General features: G+C 47.4%; 1 protein-coding gene across 1 annotated transcript in view; it reads left to right on the forward strand.

The window, feature by feature from the left end:
* Nucleotides 1-25,155, forward strand: part of LOC115329597 (Krueppel-like factor 2) — an 87,178-nt gene that overhangs the window by 50,265 nt on the left and 11,758 nt on the right. The window contains exon 2 of the mRNA XM_029991288.4: nt 450-1,537. Within this exon, the coding sequence (XP_029847148.4) occupies nt 450-1,388 (939 nt within the window). The 3' untranslated portion in view covers nt 1,389-1,537. The remainder of the gene's footprint in view (nt 1-449; nt 1,538-25,155) is intronic.

Consider the following 25,155-nt stretch of genomic DNA (forward strand, 5'->3'; position numbering starts at 1 on the left):
TGATAAGCCTAGATACGTTTCGAAGTGGGTTTAAAGTTATGCGCCGAGAATCTGAGGGAGAGGAGGAGGCAAGAGCGGGGGAGGTCGTCAGTACGCCGAGCTCTGATTCGAATGATTAGTGGGAAGACCTAAGGCTGGGCCTTTGACTCCGATGCACTTGTCGAACGCGTTCGAATTGGAAAGTCGACGCTTTCGACGAGTACGGCGGAGACAAAGTCTGCAAGCTTTAGATCTACCCACTAATCTCTCCAATCAGAGTTCGGCGTTCTGATGTCCCTGAGTGCTCGCGTCTCCTTTTCACCCTCCATTTCCACCAAAACCACATTTTTAGGATTACAGCCATGTTCAACTTGCTATGTCAGGCGAGGTTTGCTGCGTCGTTCAAAACCTTCATCATCATCATCATCTGCTTCTTCGGATCCTCACACGTTCCCTTCTTTGCTTCGCAGATGTGGCAGGACATCGAGAGCGTGTTGCTGGGCGACATGGCGCCGGGATTCTCTCCCGAATCCCGGGTCCCGAGTCCGTCTCCGCCTCCCCGACGAGTGCCCCCCCTACCCCCGCCACCGTGCCCACCCCCGGGCTGCGGCGGCGGCTATCCGACTCACGTGGGCTTTCCCAGCGGTCGCCCGGACTCCCTCGAAGACCTGGGTCTCACCGTGGCCGACGCCAAGCCCTACTACGTGGACACGGCGGGCGGGACGCCCGTCCCGACGTCGGTGCCGACCTCCGCCCCACCGTACGCCACGTCGGGCTACGCCTGGGCCCCCCGCGAGCCCGCCAAGTGCGCGCCGGGCGGGTATTTTGGAGTACCGCAGCGTTGTCCCGCGGGCTACCAGGCCCCCTGGGGACCGTGCGCGCGTGCGTCGCCAGAGACGCCGCGCTACGCGGCGCCGTGCGCGCGACCCCCACGACCCCCGTGCTTCGGGCACGGCTTCGCCGTGCTGCCCGGTCGTGCCGCGACGCCCCCGACGTCGCCGCCGACGTCCCCCCAGCTGGCCGACCTCCTGGCCGGCGGACTGTGCCCAGCGACGCCGGGGCCTCACGCGCCGTCGGGGTCCGCGGTCCCCGCGACTAAGCCTCGGCGGGGGCGGCGGTCGCGGGGTCCCAAGAAGGTGACGGTGCACACCTGCTCGTACCCGGGCTGCAGCAAGACGTACTCCAAGAGCTCCCACCTGAAGGCGCACCTACGCACGCACACGGGCGAGAAGCCGTACCAGTGCAACTGGAAGGGCTGTGGCTGGAAGTTCGCCCGCTCGGACGAGCTGACGCGGCACTACCGGAAGCACACGGGCGACCGGCCCTTCCAGTGCCGGCTGTGCGACAGGGCCTTCTCGAGGTCGGACCACCTGTCGCTGCACATGAAGCGGCACGCGGAGGTGCTCTGACCCGCGGCCGGGGCGGCGGAGGACCCCGGGGGCCTCTCGGCGCTGTCGCTCGACCTTCCGCCGTGCCTTCCGCAGCAGATGCTCCTCTAGCCTGGAGAGGCCCCGGATATTCCCTCCGCGCTAAGGCCCGTCCGCTAGGCTCCGCCGAGGTGAGTCCGTCTCCTGCCTTTGCATGGCCATCGGCTTAAAGTTGCCGAATGAACCACTCCGACGTCTGCTTGGCGGATTATGACGACCTGGCGCTCTGAAAAAGTTGGCGAGGAGTCCGGCGGCCGTGATTGGCCGACGCCACGCTTGACCTTGGCGCTGTCCAATCACGGCGGTCGAAATCCTCGCCGACGTTTTCGCCAAGTGTCCAGATGAGACCCCTGGGCAGGTTCACTAGAATCAACCTCTCAGTCGAGTTTGTGTAAAGAGACTCAAGTCTCAAGCACTCGCGCTCCATAGAATTCGTAGGCTTTTTTTCACGTCCTCAACTGAGACGCTGATTCTAGCAAACCTAAGCGTGTGGAGTGAAAGCTCGCGGTACAGAACCTTATGCTTCGTTTCAGCTTAAGACGCAGCCGATGCAACGAGCGCGAGCATGTGGCTCTTAACAGTGCTTGCACGGCACGGTTGCGCAGTGCAAAGCATCTCGGGAAACCCTTGCCCACGGTTTCGGTTTCGATTTGCCAACCTCACTTCACGACATCCCGTTACGATCAAATACAGTGCTTGTATTTTGACATGTCTGACTTTCCTAAAATTAATATTAAATGAACGTTAGCTGTTTTTTTCCTTTGTCCCCCTTGTTCTCCTTCTCCGGGCATTATCGTTATTCTTGTCCAGCCATCCTCCCCCTCTGCAGTATTTGTATTGTCATTGTAAAATGTAGGCGTTGCCCACCAATAAAAACAAAATGCTAAAACAGTTTTTTTTCTTTTTTTTGGGGGGGGGGGGAAGAGTTTTTCGTCGTGTTAAATTTTGTGAGCGGGAAAACAGGACTATGAAAGCACATGTCTAAGAAGAAGTATACTAGGTCCGGTCGTCCTGCATACCATCTGCTCTACGGGCCTGCTAAATTGTCCGTTTGTTGGGATAGTTATGCTCACTTTGGGGAGGGGGGGGGGGGGGGGAGGGGGGGGGGGGGGGGCTGGTTGCTGGGCCGCCAGAAGGGTATGGGACGCGGACTGGCCGTACTCCGGCGTTTAGCGGCACGTCCTTACGACCGCTGGAGGTCTGTGTTTTAGCGCTGGCTCTCACAAAGATGACGGGGCGCAATCCAGGCGAGTGCCGACTTTATTTTTATGCTGTGCTGAGATGCGTTACTTCGTAAACGGGGCGATCGAAACCGCAAGCAATTCCTCTCCTCTCCATGGCCAAAGAAATACCATCATGCATCGCGCGCAGTGTTGCATGCAGGGATTTTTGGAAGTACTGTATCCCCATCCCTGACCGTTTCAATCTGGACGAGCATCGAACCGGCGTGAGGTCGTGTACCACTACTGGGTGATGCGCGCTAAAGACCCCGGGCTAGCAGTCGCACGGCACTAGCTACGTTTGTCGCCTTCAGCTGAAACACCAGACGCCCATTGCGGCTGACCTACTTCCGATTGCCTAAACATACGCGCAACAAAATTACGGTGATGTATAGCACGCGGAAGATCTCCCAGGCATAGAAAACGAAGTTTATGTTGGTTTGTCTTGGAGTTTCAAAATGCGGAGTTGGAGAGCAGATAAAAAGCGAAACAGAGTGACAACCTTTCTTCCTGTTCCTTTTTTTTTTTTTTCGTACGTTTATAACTATGTTAAAAGGTTTGTTTGGGCTTATAGTTCGTTGATGAACATTTCGAGGTAAAACAGCGCAACGGGACACGCGGTTGAAGTAAAGACGAACTGTGTACTTTCTCGTGATTACTTCGTCCGTGTCCCGTTGCAGGTTTTACCCCCGAAAGGTTTCGAACTACTCCCCTGTGCGTACATCGAAACTGCCCCACAATTCCTCTTGTCGCGCTGTGGAATATGTGATAACCGCGAGGTCTCCAGGACTTTTTCGTGAAGAGGTATTGGTGGATAATATATACCCGTGTACGTGATACACGGATGGATAGCTTCGCGTAGACATAAGTTTCGCACTTTTTCAACACTTTCGGCATACAGTTTGTTGCCGCACATCCCCACGCCAGTTGGCGTGAATCAACGTTATTGAATCAACTCAGTTGTGGAACCCCGCGGAGCGGAGGTACCCCCTCTCCCCCTTAAAGCCGCCACCCGTCGTTTTAATCTTAATCTAGAGGCTGCATTGCGAAACTGTATTCTTCAGACACATTGCGGCGTTGCGCCATCAAGTCGCTGGGCTTTACAATTCCCCCTATCGGAGACTTTGTGAGTTTGTTCAAGGATTTCTTAGTAGGAATCTTGTGAAAAAAAAAAAAAAAAGAATGTGTCGTTAGAAAAAGGACGGGAAAATGGTAACGGTCACAAGTATACTTTTCGTATACTTTAAAAAAAAAATCAGATTACTCTTGCGATTCCTTTCTGATAAATGTATTCGAATGATTACAAAATTACCCCGAAGTGTAATTGATTACGAGTAAGTTGATTAGTTACTGAGTAGCCTACAAGTCTGGTCCGCAGAAACGTTTGTCGATGTCTGCGGCGAGTCAAAAGTCAAATTGGACGTTTAGTGTGTATACAGTGTAAGGTTGGTCTGCCAGGATGAGGCGACACTGGTTTACACTGTAGATGAGCAATTTTGCCAGTGCAGTACGACTGCTAATCTGGGGTCTTTAACGTGCTCACGCAGTAGTGATACACGACCGCACGCCGGTACGATGCTCATCCAGATCGAAACGGGCAGGGCTGGGTCTCGAACCCAGGATCCCTGGGTTCTGCAGCGCGAGCTTTCGCTCCACGCGCGTCGAGCTGGGTGTGCGCTTCAGCCCACTCGGCCACCGATCCCCCCGTCTGCGGCGAGCAAGGAGGTTATAAGTACTAGAAGTACTGCAATATTGGTGAAGCCTAGTCATAAAAATTTAAACGATGTTGTGGCCAACGTCACCGTAGATCTCTCTGGCGATTGGTGCGCGTGACATGTCACGTGCGAGATGGATGGTTGATTGTAGGAGGATTCCTTGCAGGCTTGCGCGCGCTCCGTCCGGTAGGTTTTATCAGATCGTAGGCTAGACGAAGGCTAGCTACGGTCACGTGATGTGGTCATGTTGGGCTGATAAGTGAGGAGGGTAAGGTGGAACATGAGGAAGAGGCGAGGCGTCAAGGGAGCATGAATTGTGGAGGCTACGCGGCTGGCGTCATGCCCTCTCCTACCCTTCTATTCTCCTCGGCGGCGACCGCCGTGTCTTTTGCTTGACGAATGAGATGCGGTTGAATGCACGTCGGTGGGTATACGTTCCTCGCCACCGCCTACGAGCGTCACAAAAGGGCTCGGTTAGCGGGGCTTTCGCACGCGCAGTGCACGAGCTTCGGTGTAGCGCACATCCTCTCGCTCGTAGCTTCAACCTTGTCTGCACTAAAAGTTCGCACTTCCGGTCAAATTGGGTACAACCAATGTTAAGCGCAATAAAAATATTAAAAATATGTTTAGCGTTTTTTTTTTTAAAGAAACCTTCGTGCTTTAGCGTTTGTGTAGTTCGCAGAAAGTTATGCAATGGATAACGCTATGAAACTCCAATAACCGCTCTTATTCAACCACCGGAATTCCCTATACTATTTATATATTCACCGCCTAACCGCAGCACCTAACGGCATTACAGTGCAGGGATACACGCGACAAGGCTATACGCAACAGCGGGCATCCTGGAAAGCGCACGTGCACACACCCGAAGACCGAATTCACCGAATGGAGCTCGTCTATCCGGCGACTCATTTCTTTTCCTCGTAAAGCTCAGAGCGCCACTGAAATTCCCATTCGTCTCTGCCCTTTTCCCCTCTTTCGCTAGCTCTATCTCTCTCCTTCCTTCCTAGTCTGGCAACAAGGGCGCATGTTCCCGCGCACGCGCACCTCCCTTACGGTCCGCGAAGAATCGGACGACCAAATATGGCGTCGCACGCGAAGGAACTACGGCTAAACGGGAGAAAGACAAAGAGAGACACAGAGAGAAAGAGAGGGAGAGAGAGAGAAAGCCAGACCGTGCGCCTGCCTGCCCTGGGCCATGAATATTTAGCGGTTCCCGGGAGACCCGGAGCGCGAACCCGACTTGGCGACCACGCCCGGCCCCCGGGTCGCCCTTGCCCGAGCCGGGTCGTGGCCCGCGGTTGGCGTGCGGGCCCAGGGCTTATTTCCTGTTGCTCCGACGCGGCCGACCTGCTCTTCTTCTTTGCCTGATGTGTCGTCGTCGTCGTCGCCGTCGGGGAGGCGAGCTGACAACTCGATGAGTGCGCGGGAAACAACGCGAGGGAAGAAAAAAAAAAGGGGGGGGGGGGGGAGGGAAGAAGGCAGAATGGCCGTTATTCTGCGCGAGTGTGCAGGACTCCAGGTCTTAACAGGTACGGAGAAAAAATTGTTTTACGGCCTTAAAGGTGATTTCCGGTTTGTTGCTAAGTTAGATGCAATGAAGTCCCTTAGGGTGTGTAATACATAATGTTCCTAAAGGGTTCTAGATAAGCTGAGTCCATAAAACCGTAATCACGCTTCTTTCTAATAATTTTATATACACGAAGTTTCCAAGGGGGCTAGAAACACAATTTTTAGGGGTGTTAGATACACAAAGTTGCTAAACATGTATGACACAAGTGTCCAAGGTATCAGTAATACACAATGTTCTTAAGTCTTTTTTAGATGCACAAAGTCGGTGTTAAAAGACAATTTTTTAAGGGTATTGGATACACAAGGTCCCCAAGGGTGTGTAATACGCAAAGTTCTTAATGGTTTTAGATACACAAAGCTGTTCAATGTTGTGGGAATTCCCTTGCTGCTACTCCTGACGAAAAACTTTGGTGCTTTTTTGTTGAAATGCTGTTGAAAAAAGTCACCAGAGGATACAAATTTTCAACAGCTTTTCATCTAACTTTTTTTAGCTTTTCTGTTGACTTTCTTTTGAAGATTGGCTCAATTTTTAATACAAAAGTAAACAGACTTTCCGCCGCTTCCAAGATGTTTTCTCTCTAGCTTTTCAATTGAAAAACTAGTCGTTTAAAAAAATGCTTTACAGCTTAGCCATTCATTCAGCAGAATGGTGGAGGCTTACTACGGCTTTCCACTCTGCTCCAAATTAGTTGCCACAAAATAAAATAAAAAAAACGCGAATTTTAATTTCTTTTCTTTTCTTAGGAAATGGGGTTTCTGTGGTATTTGAATGCACCACAAACATCCCACACATACACTATTGAAACGAACACAAGTCACCATGAAGCACTGAACACCTGAGTCAGTCCCATTGACTGCTCCAGAGCCTTATATAGACTATATATACTGATGGTAATTATTTGGCCGGCTACCACCTCAGTACTTATTAAGGTCCCAAGGATCCGATCTCCTTCTCGGGAATCTGTCAAAGGGAATACAGTGTTTCGAAGTTCGTAAACTCTATCTCTTACTAATTTTAGTTAATAAACTAGAGTTAATAATAATACACTAAAGTTAATAGAAAGTCAACAGCTTTATTTTTGACACAGACTGAAGAAGGTCATTCGAGAAGTTTCAACGCAAAATCAAGACACTTTCTGTTGACCATGACAACAAGAGGTCGAAGCCAAAAGAAAGTAATCATAGTCAACAAGAAGTCAACACGTTCTCAACAAAAGGTCAGAAATCATTTTTATAGGAGGTATATCCGTCTAAAAAAAGGACACAACGCACTGGTTCAGTAACACGTAGTCATTTATTCACCGTCATCGCCCGTGTCGCGATCCCAAGAGCCCCCGCGCATACGCTGCTACGGCCTTTTATCAGTGGCGGAGCGCCGCTCGTGTGGCGCCCTTAGCACCCTCGCGGTGGAAATGACAGCGGACGATTTGACACACGGGCAAAGGGGCCCGACGTTTTGGATCTCCAGGTTGCCCACAAGGTGTTAAGAAACACCATTCCTTAAAGGGTGTTACATACGCAAGGTCCCTTGTGTGATGCAAGTACCGGAGTATGTGTGATACACAAAGTTCCTGTGATACACAGAGTTCCTCATGCTTTTAAATAAACAAAGTTCCCGAGGGTGACAGATAGACCATTTATTTAATTGTGTAGATACACAAGGTCACTAAGGGTCTAAATGCACAAAGTTACTAAGGGTGTCTGATAGAAGTCGCTATGGGTGCGTAAATCAGAAATTCCTAGTGGTTTTAGGTACACAGAATCCCTAATTTTCTTAAAGACAATTTCTTTAATAATTCTGGATACACAAATTCCCTAAACGTGTCATATTCTAAATCCCGCAGGGTTTTAGGTACACAAAGTTCCTAAGGGTGTTCATAGCGCCCTTAGTGCTGGTTTACATGTTTACGACATTTGGGATGGATGCGTCCACACCAAACAAAATTGAAGCAACGACCGTAACATCTAGGTGGCCGTTACTATTGATTGCTTCACGAAGCTAGGTATTGAATTGCTTGTCACATTGTGCACGGTGAGCGGTGGTTCTAGTGACTGTACAGTTGCTGTTGTTTCACTGCTTTCACCACAACCCATTCAAATGTGTGGACTAGAGTCTGGCGGCTGCAGTGTAGATTCGAGCGGCCGTGGTAATCCTAACAGGGTGGCCGTTCACACAGTCTAGCCTTTAACCTACGTAAAGACACACGCGTCAAAATACGACTGTGAGTTATCAAAACGTCCTTGTTTCGTATCGTGCGTGACCACCAATGCAAGAACTAACTGGGTGCGAGGACTGTGAAGTACGGACTTCCCTGTAAATCGTATTCCAGCGAAAAGCAAAAAAACGCAGTAAAAGGCAGACGTGTTATATTCTCTCTCAGTACTAGAAGCGCAGGACGTACTATTTCGCTGTTTCCGTCGTACTTCGGTTTCATGTGAACTCTTGAAGCTTACGACACGCCAAGGTGTTGTCACAGTTAAAGTCACTGGGTCCGGAAAAGTAGTGGCAAGCTCCCCATAGGGTCGCCATTTTGGTCCGGGGAATTAGCAATTTCTCCTCAACCCCTCCGTTGTTGGTGAGCTGATCTAAATTCGCCGGTGACGGGTAGCTTTATGGAAACGTTTCTTGTATACCGAGATTTTGCTGTTCACACACCGGTGAAACAAGCCTACATCTTCATATCACCAACACATGCTGTGTCGGGGCTTGGAGGCACTGAAAAATATGTTTATTACTTTAAAATACGCAAGAAGAACAATTATATTGTAAGATATCGGTGGAGATGGGCATGATTGATAATTTGTTTAAATGCAAAGTGCCAAAGACGCTTATATTGGCGAGGAACGTTTCCAGTACAATGATGCTCCATGGTGCACCTTGCTACAGCTGGTTTAAAACGACCCTCTGGAAACTTCGAAGACTTGAATGCGCCGAGATGGCGATTTCCGCGTTAACTTGCGTTGATCCTTTTTTTTTTTTTTTTGCTTCCCGGTGTTTCGATTGAACAGGTGGGACTAATAGTAAAAACCGTGTAAGGCGCAGTATTGCAAGTGGATGATTTCATAAAAAGGATCACAGTTAAAAAGTAAGACACGCGTAAAATACAAAAAAAAGAAAAAAAAAAGAAGTCCCTATTGCAATTTAAACCCGGAACTTTGACGCCGCGACAAGTACCGGCGGTTTAACCTCTCGACCATAGCAGAACGCGCGAGGCGCCGGCGCCGGCGGAGGTAGATAAATATGCTGCTACCGCTTTTATCTCGTGTGTTTTTTTCCTTATTTTGGCTCCTATTTACCCTCCCTGGCCGTAACTTTAGCTGCCGCTCCTACAGTATAACGGGGCGGTCAATTGGACTCCAGGTGAAAGTCCCTGCAATCAGTTCCTGCGAGCGACATTAGGCTTTTGTGCTTGAAGCGATGCGGATCTCTCCGCCATTAGGCAGGGACGCTAGTACTTCCTTGTCCCCACGGAGCTGGTCACGTGACGCAAAAATCCCTCTTGGCCGCGGCCGCAGCCGCAGCCGCAAGATGAGCAAACCGGCCCAGGTTAGAATTCATACCACGATCTAGGTTTGTGTTGGACGAAATTCTGATCGCTGACATGGTGGTTTTGTAGACGAGTTGCCAGCAAGGCCACTGACCGCCGCCATGCCTCTGCTCGTGCGGACAAGCCCGTGCAATTTCAAGCTTGCCAAATCTATGTTCACGCGCAGGCTGCACGTTCGTGCATTCATGGGGCACCAATCGGGGCGCCACGCTTGCGAATTTCTATTGGCGACGTGCGCGATCGAAAGCGTCGCGGTGGTCGCCCTTCCACGATTGGCCGAATGCTGACTATGACGTCAGCAGAGGAGTTCTCATTGACGGAAATAAGAGGAACGTGAGGGCCTCAACTTTGACGGTGTTGACAGTGTTGGTTCAAGAACGCTATGATTTCAAGCTTCCGCCATGCTAATTACAAACACCATCGAACTTGTTCGCAAGGTAATGACATCACGAAAGGTAACCACGTGGGGGCGCCACCGAAACATCTCTCCGCTAATACGTAGCTTGCAAGCGTCGCCATTGCTGGGTGGGTACTGACGGTTATTTCGACTCACTGGTTTCTTCGAAGTACAACGTCTGCGGTGAGAAACTGACACGGCGAACCGAACGCTCGCGGGGCATAAAATACTGGCGTAGCCGCGAATGACGTAACATGCAGCCAATGCCACGAGCACGAGAACACGAGTTCACTGATTTGAAGCGTTCTTTAGCAGAACGAGCGCTCGCGTTAAAAATTGACGTCTCAAAGCCAGGAGTGTGGGCCAGCTCGCGCTTGTAGCTTTAGCTGCAGTCTCAGATTAAGCGTGAACTAGAGCCACTAAATAAGCTATACGCTTCAGAGTAGTGACGCTTAACCATCTGGGTGCTTAAAATCATGGTTGTCAGTTATTTGAAGTTTTGTCTGAAACGGACAAGGAACGCCTTTCCGTCCTTCCCAATTGTGTAAACAGTTTGTGAAAGAGCTAAACACTATTACACGAGCTTCCTAACACCGATCTTTGTAATGCTGAGACGGTCAAACTTTTGAATCACGACGATCGGCAGTCGCGTATGCTCCGTACTAAGCACCGACATGGAGGTGGCCACAAAAATATCGGTGAAAAGGGGGCTGATACTCTAAGCGCAGCTTATTCAGTGGCTCTAGGGTGAACGTATAGTATATACGCGCTCTGGTCTTACCTCCTCCTCTTCTATTAAACGCTTAATTATCGCGATGATGCGTCCACAGCTCTACAGAATTACAAGCAGTGCATCTGGCCGCCGCCATGTCTTTGCTGATATGAGTAAGCACGTGTTATTGCAGGCTTTTCAAGATCGTACACGTACGAGACACCGACCTCGATGCAATGCTTGCAGTCGTATATGCCGGGGGAATTCGAAGTTTCTTTTCTTTTTACAGCGATAGCTCTTATGGGCTCTTTCTACCACTGGAAATATTTATTCGTCAGCCAGTCTGGCAACAGTCCTCTATTGGACTGGCAACCCGCGTACCAGTTACCCCGTTGTTCCACCGTTGCCCGAGGTAGCTGGAACATCGCTTTTGAGAGACCAGGGCTGGGGGCAACTTTGTTTTTAACTCTCGACACAACGTTGTGTATAGTGTTTCGAAAGAGAGGGGCTGTGCACGCGTGGGCAGTTTTGATTGGCGCACGTGTTGCACGAACCGACGCGCTCCCGGATATCTTTCGCTACAGTGCCACCGGAACCACCGAGCCTCAAGAAAAGCTCGCCAAATTCTGATAAATATGCGGGACTGAGCATCGCCCGTCTACCAAATTCTGCCGGATGAGCTTGAACGTTTTCGGAGCCGAGCGCACACGAAACCACTGGAAGTTTAATGCTTGTTCCGGAAGCCGGACGTCTGCTGAGCTTCCCCGTGCATTTGGTCGAAAATTCTCATGCATATTTTTTGTCGTATTTCTAAGTGATCATTATTTATACTATTTAACATTTTATCGCGAGAATAAGGCACTGGGCGTGTAACATGTACGTTTGGTCTACTAGACCTTCAAAAGACTCATACGCAAAGCGGTTTCCATGAAGGCTCTTTCGTTTGTCCACTTGATTTGTTCACTGCACAACGAGCAAACTTTCTTGAAATAAAATTCAGTGATGTCTCCTTAATATGGACACCTCCCTTCCCATAAAAAATCGCCCATAATGAGAGTTGTCCATAAGAACGAGACAAAAATGCATGTATTTTTCCAGTTTGTCCCCGGAAGTGGTGTCCATATAGCGGAGTATCCTTATTGACGGGGTCCATATTACCGAAACATTAATCTAATAATAAAAAATTAAACACGTTTATAATCCCCTGTAATGCCGAATTAGAGCGCAGCTCTTGAGGAGGAGGAGGAAATGGTATGCCCCTGCTCCTCCTTCATACCCCCTCCTCCTCAGTTCCTCCTCCTCCCGCCTACTCCTTTTCCTTCCTCCTCCATAACTCCCCTCCCTCATCCTAACTTCCTCCTCCCCCTCCCTCCCTCCCCCTTGTGACGTCACTCGTGACCCTAGTGACCCTCGTGACGTCACTCATGAAGGCCTCGTGGCCTTCACGCGACCTTCACTGTGAAGGTCGCGACTTTCGTTGTGACCTTCACAAATGACCTCCGTGGCGTCACTCGTGACCCTAGCGACAGTCATGACCCTTGTGACGTCACACGTAACGTCGTTATGGGAAACGTCCCATAATTCAACTCGCGGTTACGCCGACGGCGACGGGGACGCCGCTCAAGCCGGAAACGGGCGCCTAAGAGCTGCACCCTAAAATATCCAGCGCCTTGGACCTCGCACTAACGCTCTGAACATCCACAAAGCGCTCACTTCCGGGACAAGACACGTTTACTTAATTCATTCATTTATTTGCATTGTGGCGGTCAAGTACGACTGCTACTGTAGGTGTTCGCCGGCACTGCGGCGGCAAGCTGCTTACTTCCGTTGGCTTCATGCCTGAGCGCTCAATGCAAGCGCCGGACGGATTTTATAAACATGTACCGCCAAGCTGGTGCATGCTGGGACGCATTTGAGCCAAAAATGGCGGAGCGTCGCCACTAATCAAGTTTGTCGCGGCGGCGCGGCGCCGGAATCTACAGTAGACCATTTGGAGCGTGCCTACAAACGGCTGCGCGTCACCGGCAGCCTCAGCAGAACAAAAGGAGCGTGCGCGTCTGGATGTGGGTTGCGCCAGGAGTCTAAAATGGCGACACGTCGCCGGCATCCCATAGGAGCGCCCGCGGCGGCACCATCAAATGATGGCGGCAGTTGGATAAGCCGGGATACCCAGCGCTTTACTCGATGCACCATCCATCAGCCTCCTAGTGGAGGTCAGTGGTGCCGCCCAATTCGTGGGCGAGTTTCGAAAGGGTATACGTCGTCTCTAACAGTATATGAGTGCGCAGTCCACGATACATTTGCCGCGTTCGTTTGCTATACTATATATATTTGCAGCTTTGATCGCGGGATAGGCTTTTAGGCTGCATCACCACCTAGAGTGCAAGATCAGAACGCACAGTGGGGGAAAGAGCTAACGAAGCCATAGCAGAGCGCGGTCTCCAGATACGCGCGCGAGTCAAGATGGCGGCGAGAGGAGGCACGCGAGCCGTGCGCCGAGGACGGTTGCGAGATTAGCGACTATCAACATCCGGCTATCCGGCATTGCTATGTTTGATAGCGCTGACCGATTTTATATGATACACCTCGGGCGAATGAGTTGCGATCGAACATGGCAAGTCCCGATAGCCGGATGTTGGTAGTCGCTAATCTCGCAACCGTCCGGTGTCCGACTCACCTGGTTCCTCTCGCCGACGGCATGAGGCGCTCGCGTCGCTCGGGAACGCACGCTCCTGCGGCGTCGTTGGCTCTTTCCAGCACTGTACATCCATTCACTCGCAAAATGTGACGAAATTATAACGCGCTAAATTTATCGGCACGTGACGGCACGTGACACCGCGACTAACGTGACATGACGTCACGTCACGTGGTCTTGTAACGCACATGGGCGACGACCGCGTGACCGAGGCATAGGTTATTAGTTATAACTAGGGTCATGTGTTTGATTTAAGTGAACACCGATAAACCCCGAAAATGAACCCCCGAGCATCTTTTAGCGAAATTGGAGAAGACCCGAGTAACCGCAAATTGGAACTGTCTGTGATTAAGAAAAAAACAAAAAAACAAAAAAAAAAACACGCAAGTTTCACGGAAATAGAGCTTAAGCTACATCTTTATTTTGTTTACATCCGGAACACAGTCCTCACTGAGCTGTCCACGAGGTCACTGCTTTCTCGGGGAAACACGCCCGTCGTCCCATTTTCTCCTCTTATCTGTAACCGAACATTTTTTAAGTATGCAGGCCAGGCACATTTTCCCGGAGAACATGTGCTTGACACAATAAAAGGCAAAAATAAACCCTAAAAATGGGGAAAATAAACCCTAAAAAAATACTTCCCTGAATTCGAAAAAATAAATAAAATAGTAGCCCGAACAAACCCTAGTTGCATGATTCCGTGTTTTCGGGGTTTATTTTTCTTTAAGTACGGCGAAGGAGGTGGAGGGGGGAGTCTTTTGGGGTTTATTTTGACCCCAAATATTTGGTGTTTTTCGGCATAATTATTTGTTGTAGAACGAAGAACATCGCTGTTTATCGAGGTTCATGTTGAAGAGAAGAGGAGGCTGAGATGGGTTTTCCCTTGACCCCAAGGAGAAATGCGCGTCACACAGATATTTAGAAAACGTTCCGATTCTGATGAAACAAGAAACGAGATCATGAGCGCGGTTCCCGGAAAAGGAAGCAGCCTGACGGAAAGTTCAGTATGGAGCTCAGTTTCCTGCTCAGCGGAAGAGGAAACAAGCGTCTGAACGGCACCGCCTCGCCTCAGAGCTAGTGTGTCGAAGACTCGCTCCCATTTCCGACAGACGCCGGGAGATGGCGCAGCATGACAGGAGCTCTAGAAACCGTCCTTATTCGATCACGCGTTTTTCTTTCTTTAAATTTTTTTTAAGGTTGCGTTTGTTGGCGGAGTTCTAACCCGACAGCGCCCCGCCGGGAAACGCGCGAAGCACGAGCGGCATTTCGACCCCCTTCCTAGCCTTGTTCCGACGCCTCTCCGTTTCCGTAGATGACAATTTTCTTTCTTCGAAGCTTGGGTTTGTCTTATTCGAGGGACTTCAATTCGGGATCTCACAGTTTTCATCGATTCTGATGGAACGCGCAACCTTACTTATAATTTATAAACTATAACCGAAGTGATGCACTTTGATGCTTCATTGGCTCCCCCGAGAGAGCCAATCAGGAACGCCGAAACGATGTCCCAGTGTTGTAAACTGGAAAAAAAAAGTCAATTGTTGCCCAACAGTGGCAAAACTAGGTGGACGTCAATCCGGTGCGCAAGGCCTCGGGGGATGATCGTTTATCAGAGCCGATAGGCCCGCGCTTTGTGGCTTCCTTGTTAACGAGACTGCCCCACTATCGAGCTCGTGGGAACGGTTTCACGCGGATTCGCTATCGGCGAGTTCCTTGGCCCCGATCGCCGACTCATCGCTATTCGCCGCGCGGGCTTACACACGCTTCATCGAAGACGCTACTGAATACAAAAGAAGATCAGGAAACGATCGACCAATCGCAATTGCTCCACGAGTTTTCTTGGCAGTCTTCGGCGATGGGGCCTTTCGGCAATTCGCGGGCTGCAGCGCGTCTAATTTTCATTTCTTTTTTATCCCGCGACGGCGCGCATTGGGCCATTCGCGCGATGGGCGGACCGTTGGACCGATGCTTTGTTGCCACTACCTGATTTCCGCCTGCGTAACGCGGAGCTACTTTTGCTATTTAGAAGAGATCGGCAAACGTCTCATCAGGGGCGAAAAAAAAAAAAAACTTGCAAGAGGGTATTTCGCTTTATATATATTTAATATAGAATGTGTTTCTGGCCTGCTTTTCCCCGACAAATCGTCACGCTTGGCTGTAACACTGGAATGTTGCACATATATGTTAACGTTACATAAAGCGTGTAGCCCGGCCATGTTAAGACACCATGTACAAGAACGCTCCCGAGAACAGCTGAAGCTTGGCCCAAAGAGATTTCCTGCCCTGTAGTATAGCGACTGAACTAAGCATAGCATTGTCTTTACCTTCTGAGCCAAGCCGAGGAGGAGCGTGGGGAGATCTAACGGTTGGTTTGTAAAGTCGAAAATGTATATACACTATAGCTTCGTAAAGCTAACACAAACTGGGAGACAAAAGAATGCGTCCAGCTACCGTATACACGCCTGAAGTGTGCGGAATTGTGTGTGTTGTCTTTGTGTGACCGGGAAAAAAGTTATTGATTACAATTACTATTAGTTAAAAAGTACTCAATCTGTATTACTTGGTTACCCGAGAAGAAACATAAGTAGCCGTTACTCGAAGAAGTGACCGTTAATTTTTGATTATTTTAGATTTTCGAATCAACATTCCTCTGTCGGTTTCACACAAGTATGGGGCTACTCGGGATCCTATGCATACTCCACTTTTCTGTACATAGCGTTGCTCCTGGTGTGATATCACAGTCGCTGTGAGGTAGATTTCTACAAGCTCCAAGAAGCTATCGAGGCTCATACCAGCTGCATTCTGGAAGCATTGAAGGCCCTGCTCCTCGATGGTTGTTCGGAGGATCATCAGGAGAGTGGCATGGGGAATCGAATAATACATGTCCGTGATATCTAAGGAGAACCCCGATACTATTTCACATCCTTTTTCCTGAAGAAAGGAAATCACTCGGTCCGAGTTTGGTATTCTGAAGGGGTCGTTTACTTTAACTTGTGCTAGAATCTTCGCCAAGGCCTGTGAAACATTACTTTGCCACGTGTGTCTCTCTGATACTATGGCGTGAAAAGGAACATTGTTTTTGTGTGTTTTTGCCGAGAAAAAGACACACAATTCGCCTTGTTGCGATCCTCTGATTTTGGTGATGAGGCTTCTGCATTGCTCCTTTTCAAGTAATTTGAGGATGGCTTTTTTTGCTGATAGAGTTTGTTTTGGATCTACTTTTTTGAAGTTCTTCGTTATGGCTTGTTGGGCTTTTTCTCCATACGACCCCGCATCCAGGACTATCTTTCACCTTTTGCAAGTACAAATCACCAAGTGATTTGTACTTGCAAGGTACAAATCACTTGTGTGATTTGTACCTTGCAGCATGCGGTAAGAATATCCAAGAAAATCTAAAAGATCAACGCATCGAGGTCATTTTCCGGTATGTGGATGACTTTCTCATACTGTGTAATTCCGAAGCAGACGAGCCCAACAACGGGTGCTTAGATGCTGTTTTACGCACCTTTAAACACAGCTGTCCAGGACTATCTTTCACCCAGGAACTTCCGGTAAACCAGTCCATACGGTTTCTGGATCTCTCCTTGGAGTTCAGAAATACCCACGTGTGCTGGATGTATGAAGCCCGCTCATGTAAAGGATTCCTTCCAAGCAACTCCGAACACTCAAGAACTGTAAAACGAGGGTTGGCAACCAAAGCTCTCGCCTCGGCATTACAAAAATCTTGCCCCCATAGAGTCGGCCGTAGCTTTCAAAAACAGCTCAGTAGGCTTCAGGACTCTGGTTACGCAAGTACACTCCTCATACCGGTATGCGAGACCCTCTGCAAGAAAGTGCGGCAAAAACAGGAAACCAATGCACAACCAACGAAAAAGAAGCCCCCCAAACCTCTTGTGGTGATGCCATACATCCACGGGATAACGCATCGCCTAAAAAAGATCGCCGGCCGACAAGGCGTACAGGTCGTATGCTCAGCCCCCAACAAGGCTTACGCTATGTGCCGTAAGGTAAATTCTAAGAATGATCAAAATCCGAGGTCTACCTGTGGCATCGCGCACCGAACAACGTACGCCCCGTGTGAAAAAGGAGTTGTGTACCGTATTCCGCTGTCATGTGGCAAAAGCTACATTGGACAAACTGGGCGGTGTATTAACGACCGCACCAGGGAGCATGCAGCTTCCGTTGGCGCACTAATGTCAGGTGGCCATCTACCGGCGCATTGCCGAGTATGCCAATGTGCTCCTGATTTCGAAAACATCACCATCGTCGGAAAGCACAGAAACCAGCTCGCAAGGGAAATCCTGGAATCTCTGACTATTGAGGCGCACGGGGATGACTGCGTGAGTGCCGCCTCCATAACGCTATTTTCGAAAGAAAAACTGTATCTTCTGGGAGCGCCCCAAGTGGGGAACCAAGTCAGGAAGATGTGAACGCTAGCCGCGCTAGCCACCAAATGTCATACAGAAGAAGAAGTTACCCCAGGGATCTCATTCGTTTAATTCATGAGGGTAGATGAAAAAGAAAAAAGAAAAAAATTCCAGTAAATAAATACATAGTTTAATTCATGAAGGTAGATGAAAAGGAAAAGGAAGAATTTCAGTAAATGGTTGATAGTCCAGCAGTGTATGTCTCTTTTTCTCCACTCCTCGGTTTTTACTTCTACGTTCAGCTGGAAACCTTCAGAAAGATGGATTTATGGTAGGAAACTCGTGGAAACAAAAGGGCGCCATTAGGAAGGGCCGGCAAACGTTACAAGTAGAACTGAGCGTCGATTACAAATTTTAACCCAAATAATCGACCCACTTACATCGACGAATTAATCGATTAATCCGTCGCATTCCTTTCCATGTGTTATATGTTTTAAAAGTTAAAATTACATTTTGTTTTGCCTTGGGTGAATATGTGATAAAGGCGCAATATACGCTCACACTCAAAGATTATAACTTCAGCTGCCTGAGGAAAAGAGGTTCGTTGATATTCTCCCGGCTATAAGAGCGGCGTCTCCTTTAATTGTTCACAATCGTATCTCTGTTGCGAGAACCGGACTCCCGTGCGGCGTTGAAGTGGCCGAGACCCATGTTAACTTCTGCACTTGTCTGGAGTTATCAAAATCTTGCCCTCGCAGTTTACGTTGAGATTTCACCCAAAGTTTGCCCTTCGTATAAGTGTATTCGCCCGTGTCTGCCAGGTGGAAGCACGTAACCTTACCTTAGTTTGGTTCGTCAAGATTGTTACCGCGCGCAAGAACAGATTCGGGAGAAAAATCATCGGGTCATTTGTTGCGAGTGCGGTTTTGAACAATATTTCTTCTGGATCCCTCTCACCGACGAAGACACGAGTTGAATTTCTTGAACCTGGACTTTCCGCACTGCTTCCCACACGGGCGTGATACGGTTTTTTTAAACAATCTAATTTTTCAAAATCATTTTATCTATTTTATTTTTATCTCTTTTCCCGTCTGACATTTATCTTCCCTTCATCGTTTTAGGACGGTCTATTTCATTCTTGTTTGTTGCTATAGTTGAAAGATGTCGTGTTTTGTGTTCAGTTCTTTGTTTAATCTTTCGTGCGTAAAATTAGACTAAAAGTGCACTGTCACGCTCTACGTTCTGCGTTCCATTATTGGATACGCCACGAAGGCTAAGACAATGAAGCAAAGCCGTGACGTGGCAGTTTCGGCGCTACTTGATTCGCGACATGGTCTTCTAATACCCATTGCGCTTCGACAGCTTAGATATCCCTCTTTCTTTTACCCTCCACCGTGCACGTGTCTTTATCTTTATTTTTTGCTCTTTTTCACTCGCGCGTGGACGATAGCGCCACCTGGATCTCTTCAAGATAGCAGGCGGCATTCTTCGAAGGATTGTCTTACCGTACTGAGGGGCTTTGCCTTTCATATTGGCAGAAGCGGCGGAAACATCGCCTGCGGTCGGAAGTTATCCTATTAAGATCTTTATGGTCAACATAAAAGACAGCGTTTTTCGGAAAAGGTTCTTTTCTGTTGTTCGTGAAAGCAGCGCCGGTTTAAACGCTAGGATCAGTATTCGACTGTACCTGCTCGAGTGCGGGGAGCGGGAAGAAATGGAAAGTCGCATCGCCCTTACCGGCATAGATGCGTGACATAAGAGAGATGGCGTCATTGGACTGTCACGTGACCCCCCGGTTGATGCTGTGCTGATAGCAAATCCCGCGGGCAACGGGGAAGGACCGTCTTCAAACGACGCTCTTGTGTTTCGTTTATCAACTGATACATCTAAGAACGTTGGCCGAGATATTCCTGGTCTGGCAGAGAATGTTAGAATATGAAGCTAAGAAACTTATGCATGTTTTTCGGTAGATATTGAAAAAGAAAAAAGAGTGAATAGAGTAATCTCACAAAACGTTGGCCGCCTTAACTTCAGTCTACAGGAGGCAGGCAGCAGAGATTCAATGGATTCCGCACATAAAGGAAGACAAAAGTTCTTTGGTTGCATTGCGGAAGCGGCGGCCTTTCCAAACTGGTCAGTGATACTGATATATTTACATTCATAATCATTTTCGCATTTTCGGTTAATCTCATAGACGATAAAAAAGAAAAAAGAAACGTAAAAAAAAGAAATATTTATTTATGTATTAAACTTTGGTGCAGCTTTTTTTTTTTTTTTTACACAATTATATTGTTTTTTTTTGCTGCAAATATCATCTTTTTTTTTTACTTGTGTGAGATGATATGCAAACAGGCTGGGAACCGCTAGCATAACTAAAATATAAACAGATAAAAAAGTCACAAACAAACAGAATAGTATTTGAGTTGGATAGGTTACGGCACCGCTGGCAGCCAAATGGCGGGTTGGCGTGACCTCTGCCGATTGCGGGACTCCCATCTTTACACAGGGGTTTCCGATATCTACCGCGATGGCGGCCGGCGAACGTTTCGCAGCGTCATTTCGGCCGGCATTCGAGACGTGTTAAAACGACGTTAAACACGCTCGATCTGTTTGCGTTCGGAAACACAAACCGTATACGTAGCGTAGGTATACACACAAACGAAGTGATGTTGGCGTAGCGCCTCCACTTTGATTAGATGCTAGAAAATGGCGTCTGCGAGCACGCACGGTTTGCTAGTTCATTGACATAGGCGCGGGTAATATGGTGACTATGAACCATGTGTATACTGACTGAAAAAAGATGGAGGATGTATTATATACAGAGGGAAGAAAAGGAATACAACAATAAACCCCTTGAAATACTGCACGCGACTTACATTTTTGTAAAGTGCGCTACGACTTAATGGTTTTAGATGTTGGCCAGAAAGTTTCTAATTGGAACCATGTACCTTTTTTAATTTAATAAACAAAACGTCAATTCCTCAATATAAATCAATAGTATAATTTTAACGCACGTGATTAAACTTCCTAACTTCCCCAAATTTCTTGGACATCAACGCCTCGGTGCATGCACTAAAATGAGAATTTCAACTGAACAACGATACGCATCGCAATGTTCCCTGGGAATATTTTAAATGAAAGTCATAAAATATCTATAAAAAGTAATTAAACAATTGGACGCGTAAAATGCTTTGTTTTTTTTTTTTTGTTTTACTCCATGGTTCTACAAATTTGTTTGCATTGAATCCCATTGGCCACGTTCACAAAATTGTCAATTTCTGCTTTCCTCTGCAGAAGATATGTTCGTGATGAGTGTAATATACCTTTTACGAAAGTCCGTCTGCCCACCCTGGGCAGAGTCATGTCCGGCGCTCTAATGACAGCAATACACGGCTTTTCGACACCAGAAAAAGCGAACCTCTTCGAAAGCATATAGAAAAAGGGGAAAAAAGTGTTAGTACTTTTACGTCACCTTTGATTCACGAACTCGATGGTGCTTGATTTAGCCAAGCATGATCTCTTATCACCGCCATTAGAGCGGCAATATCGGAGCTTTTGGAACCGCCACAAGATGACTCTGGCTTTTGAAAATGGTCTATTGCCTGGTTATCATAAAATGCAGATCAATTATTATATTGACATTTTCTTGAAAGTTTTTTTTTATTCCCCGGAATGTCCCAGAAAGCTGGCCATGATCTTCCCTTTGGCTTTCTTTGTAATCCATACTTTGGGCAGGAGCGATTTGACCAGCATTCCGTGAAGCACCGTGAATATAGTATACTATTCGGGAAAGCCGCCCCCAGTACAAACAGAGTGATGAGTCGTCTGCTCACGTGTCGGGTGAGAGTAGAATATTCCATCCTGTATTTCTTCAGAGTCGAAAAAGCATCATTTTGTGATACAAATTTACAAGACCAAGTACGGGGAATGCACTTTGAAGTCGAGAGCTGTATCTTCCTCGGAAAGTACCAGAAGAAATACTTTAAATAAAGCGCAAGTAGATTCTCAGAGAATGTACTTCAAGTAAGATGCAGGTTTTCTAAACCTACTTAAACTATAGGACTTCAAAGGAGCCATGAAACGATTTTTCTACTTTCCCTAAATACTACTTAGAATCAGTCCCCGGCGTAAATAACTGAATAAACTTCCGTCGAAGACGCGCATCAGGTACCAATATAATGCTTATGGCATGGGCTTTTTTTTTCTTGTATTTTTGAACTGAATTTGTTTAGGGTACGTACAGAACCGTAATAAAAAAAAAATCCAAAAGTAAGTGCGTGCTTTTATTGAGCTATAACCATAGTATAAAAAGGTGCGGCCTCCACACGGGTTAATAAAGACTTTTATGTCGCGTGGGCGCACGCCCGCAAACGTAGCGTTCGGGGACTGTTTTATGGAGCATTTGCTTTGACACGTGTTCATAGCTTCGTACGTGAAATATCACGCGGTGTCATGCGTGACTCAAGTGGCGCAAACATGACGTCAGGTTTCTATCTTTTTTATATTTTGTCTAGAAGATTTTTACATGTTTTAACGTCTGAGTGCATGGTGCCTCTAATAAACACATGTCATCGCATTCGTGGTTTTGATAACCTTTTGGTCGTCAGAGCAAAAAAAAAAAAAAAAAAATCTGGGCGATCGGTTGTTTGTGCCAACTCTGTCACAAATAGACGCCTCTCAAAAGTCACGTGTCGATTGAAGAAAAAAAATATGATACCCTGCACAATGGTGGAACAACATTGGTAATGGTGACGTCGCTTCTCTATTGAACTTAGAGTATTTGATAGAACGTGTAGTGCTACCAAAAGCAGCGTAATGACTGGAAAGAAAAAAGCGTTCACTCTGGAAGAAAAAGCGTTCCATTGTTTGGGGCGGATGCCTCGCACCCCCGAGTTCACGTACATGTTCAGTATTTTATGCGCCGGAATCCACTGGAAGCCAACAAAACATGTCTGGAATTCTGATTCCACTAGTGTTCTTAGAGGAAATGTGTCTGATAAGAGGAGAAGGTCACACAGGTGCCGTCTTTACCATCTGAGCGTCAAGCTCGGCGGACATTAGATTAGGTAATAACCGTCATGGTAAGTCGGCTAATTAATCAAAATCATGATGAACTTTTTTTAAGTAACGGTTTCATGGCTGATGTTGCGATTCCAGTTTTGACGCCATCTGCTATCAGAGGCTCAGCCAATTTACAGAATTTGCGAAATGGTAATAGTTTCTTAGATATCTATGAATAAGTTTTTTTTTTTTTCGTTTTTACTCCCGATTTTAATATTCCGCGCAAACAAAGATTGCCACAAGCCATGCCCACAATGACGCTTAGAAGAGTGACGTAGTCGTTTCCATTACGTCACCTATCCCGGCAACGCGTACTTGGCGGATGCGCCAACAAACTTCACTATAGACCAGCTGAACTCTCTGACGTCACGCCGCTGCGGTGGCGCTGCTGTCGGCACTGGGCATGCGCAGGTGATTCACCTAGGCCTAACCTGGTTTCTGCGCGCACGCAGTGACCCTCGCCTGGTGGGCAAACGCGGGCTTGTTTGTAAACAATATGTCGGTCGATATAGTAGATCAATCAAAATGCAGTTAAGTTCAATGGGGAAGTGACGTCACTGTTATCATTTTACATCGTTGAAGAGCTATCCGGTCTGAATTGTCTTTAAAGATAGAGATATGGTAGACGAGGCCGACGCGCAGCACGCATTCCCAAAATCGGGAAGCAGACGATCCAGGCCTGCGTTCGTCGGCAGTTACCTGGGCTGAAGTTGAGTAAAAGTAAAACACCAGTATCATTACGCAAGGTAAAGAGGATTCGGATACATAGAAGTAAAGAAAACGTCCACTTCAAATCAATAAAGCCTGTTTTTGGGAAAGCGGTGAAGACCTTGCGGCGGCTTCTCACGCCCTTGACGCCTCGGCGTCAAGGGTGTGATGCCCATAAAAAGCAATGCGGGCACCGATGCCCACATTGCTTTTTCTGGCTCTCAATAAGGCCGTTTCTGCATAAACTGGACAATTCGTCATTTCAGTAAAACGCAACAAAACGAGGCTTTTAAAATTTAACTCGTGCAATTCAATTGTTAGTTTCTTTTAGAAAAAAACAAGAACTTCTTGGGGCTTACACCCACCTTCAAAGTTGACTTAAAAAATAAAGAAATCTCATGGTTTCTTCTTTTTGGAGCTCCTGTTTACGCTTGAAATGGCGTCTTTAAATATTTGTATTTTTTTTTTTTGCAAAATAGGGGCATGTTTTTAGGTTATTAGGCACCAACCTGCATTAATCTGATACCCAACTTTTTTTTTTTTTTTTTTGACAGCGTGTTTCTTAGCAACACGGGCTTTATGCACATTGCAGAATTTAAAATACACTATTAGCAAAAAAAAAACCAATTTTTTTTTTCACGATAAAGATAAATGTTTTTCTTGCATTTCAGAGGTTTCTATATCGAAAGTAATTTTTTTAGTACATATCCCAGACATGAAAAAATTGCCGCTTCTCCTCTGGCAAGGAATGAACCACTTGAGTCCACCATCGTTAGGTATTCTACAGCTTCCTACGGATAACACATTTTCGAAGGGGGTCTATTTACGAACATCCCAGAAGCCGTGGTATATCTCGATCAACATTGATTTCAGCTTTCAAAATAATTCTTTGGATTTTAAAGCACTTTGCATATACTATTTGTGATTGGTAATAATAATGTGGGATTTTATATTTTTTTCTTTTTTTTTTTCTTTCCATACAAAGGCCTTATGAATTGTTTAGAAGAGTCCCACTGTGGTAATGTCTTTTTATATGACTTGACATTTTTCGTACGGTCCAATCGCACTCGAACGTAAAAAATTCGATGCAGTCAATTATAATGTTTGTCATCGATACGTTTGTGGAGTGTGACCTAGATATGGGCATTCAGGTACGCCAACTCGTTCCGCCACCGTAGGGCGTAAATTTGACGTTCGACACCGGTGAAAGTATGGAAGTGCGTCTACTCATCTGCCTCGACGAACCACATGGTCCCGCGGATTTCATAAACAGCTTCACTATAAAACATATCTCTTCATACGAATTTTAAAGGTATTGTTTTCCGGCCAGAAGCCTTAGCTCATAGCTTTACGTTTGGCAATTCCTCCTGCTGTGTGAAAGTTTGTAGAGAAGAGCTGCTGTCCTTGAGTAAAGAGCTCGTGCTTGTGGCCGAGTAGGGAATATTGTGGCTCCGGTGGATTTGCGAGAAAAGTTGGTGTCAGAAGCAACTATTTAGACGAGGCAAAACGGAGTCCAAAAACAACAAAATAATGCAAAATGGGCGAATAGATTGTATCAGGAAAGCTACTTTCCGAGCAGAAATGAATCGACGATACGAAGCATCATTTACGGCGAATGTGTGTAATGCTTGAGGCATGAAAACGGGGGCTCGCAGCCGCGGGATAGGCTTGCGGGCCGCGTACCAGGAAGTCGCGAGCAGCGCGTTTGAGACCTCTGATCTGTGACATTCAATCGGAGACACGCGGAGTAAAAGTGG

The sequence above is a fragment of the Ixodes scapularis genome, unplaced genomic scaffold, assembly GCF_016920785.2.
Source record: "Ixodes scapularis isolate PalLabHiFi unplaced genomic scaffold, ASM1692078v2 PGA_scaffold12__126_contigs__length_90152505, whole genome shotgun sequence".
Lineage (NCBI taxonomy): Eukaryota > Metazoa > Arthropoda > Arachnida > Ixodida > Ixodidae > Ixodes > Ixodes scapularis.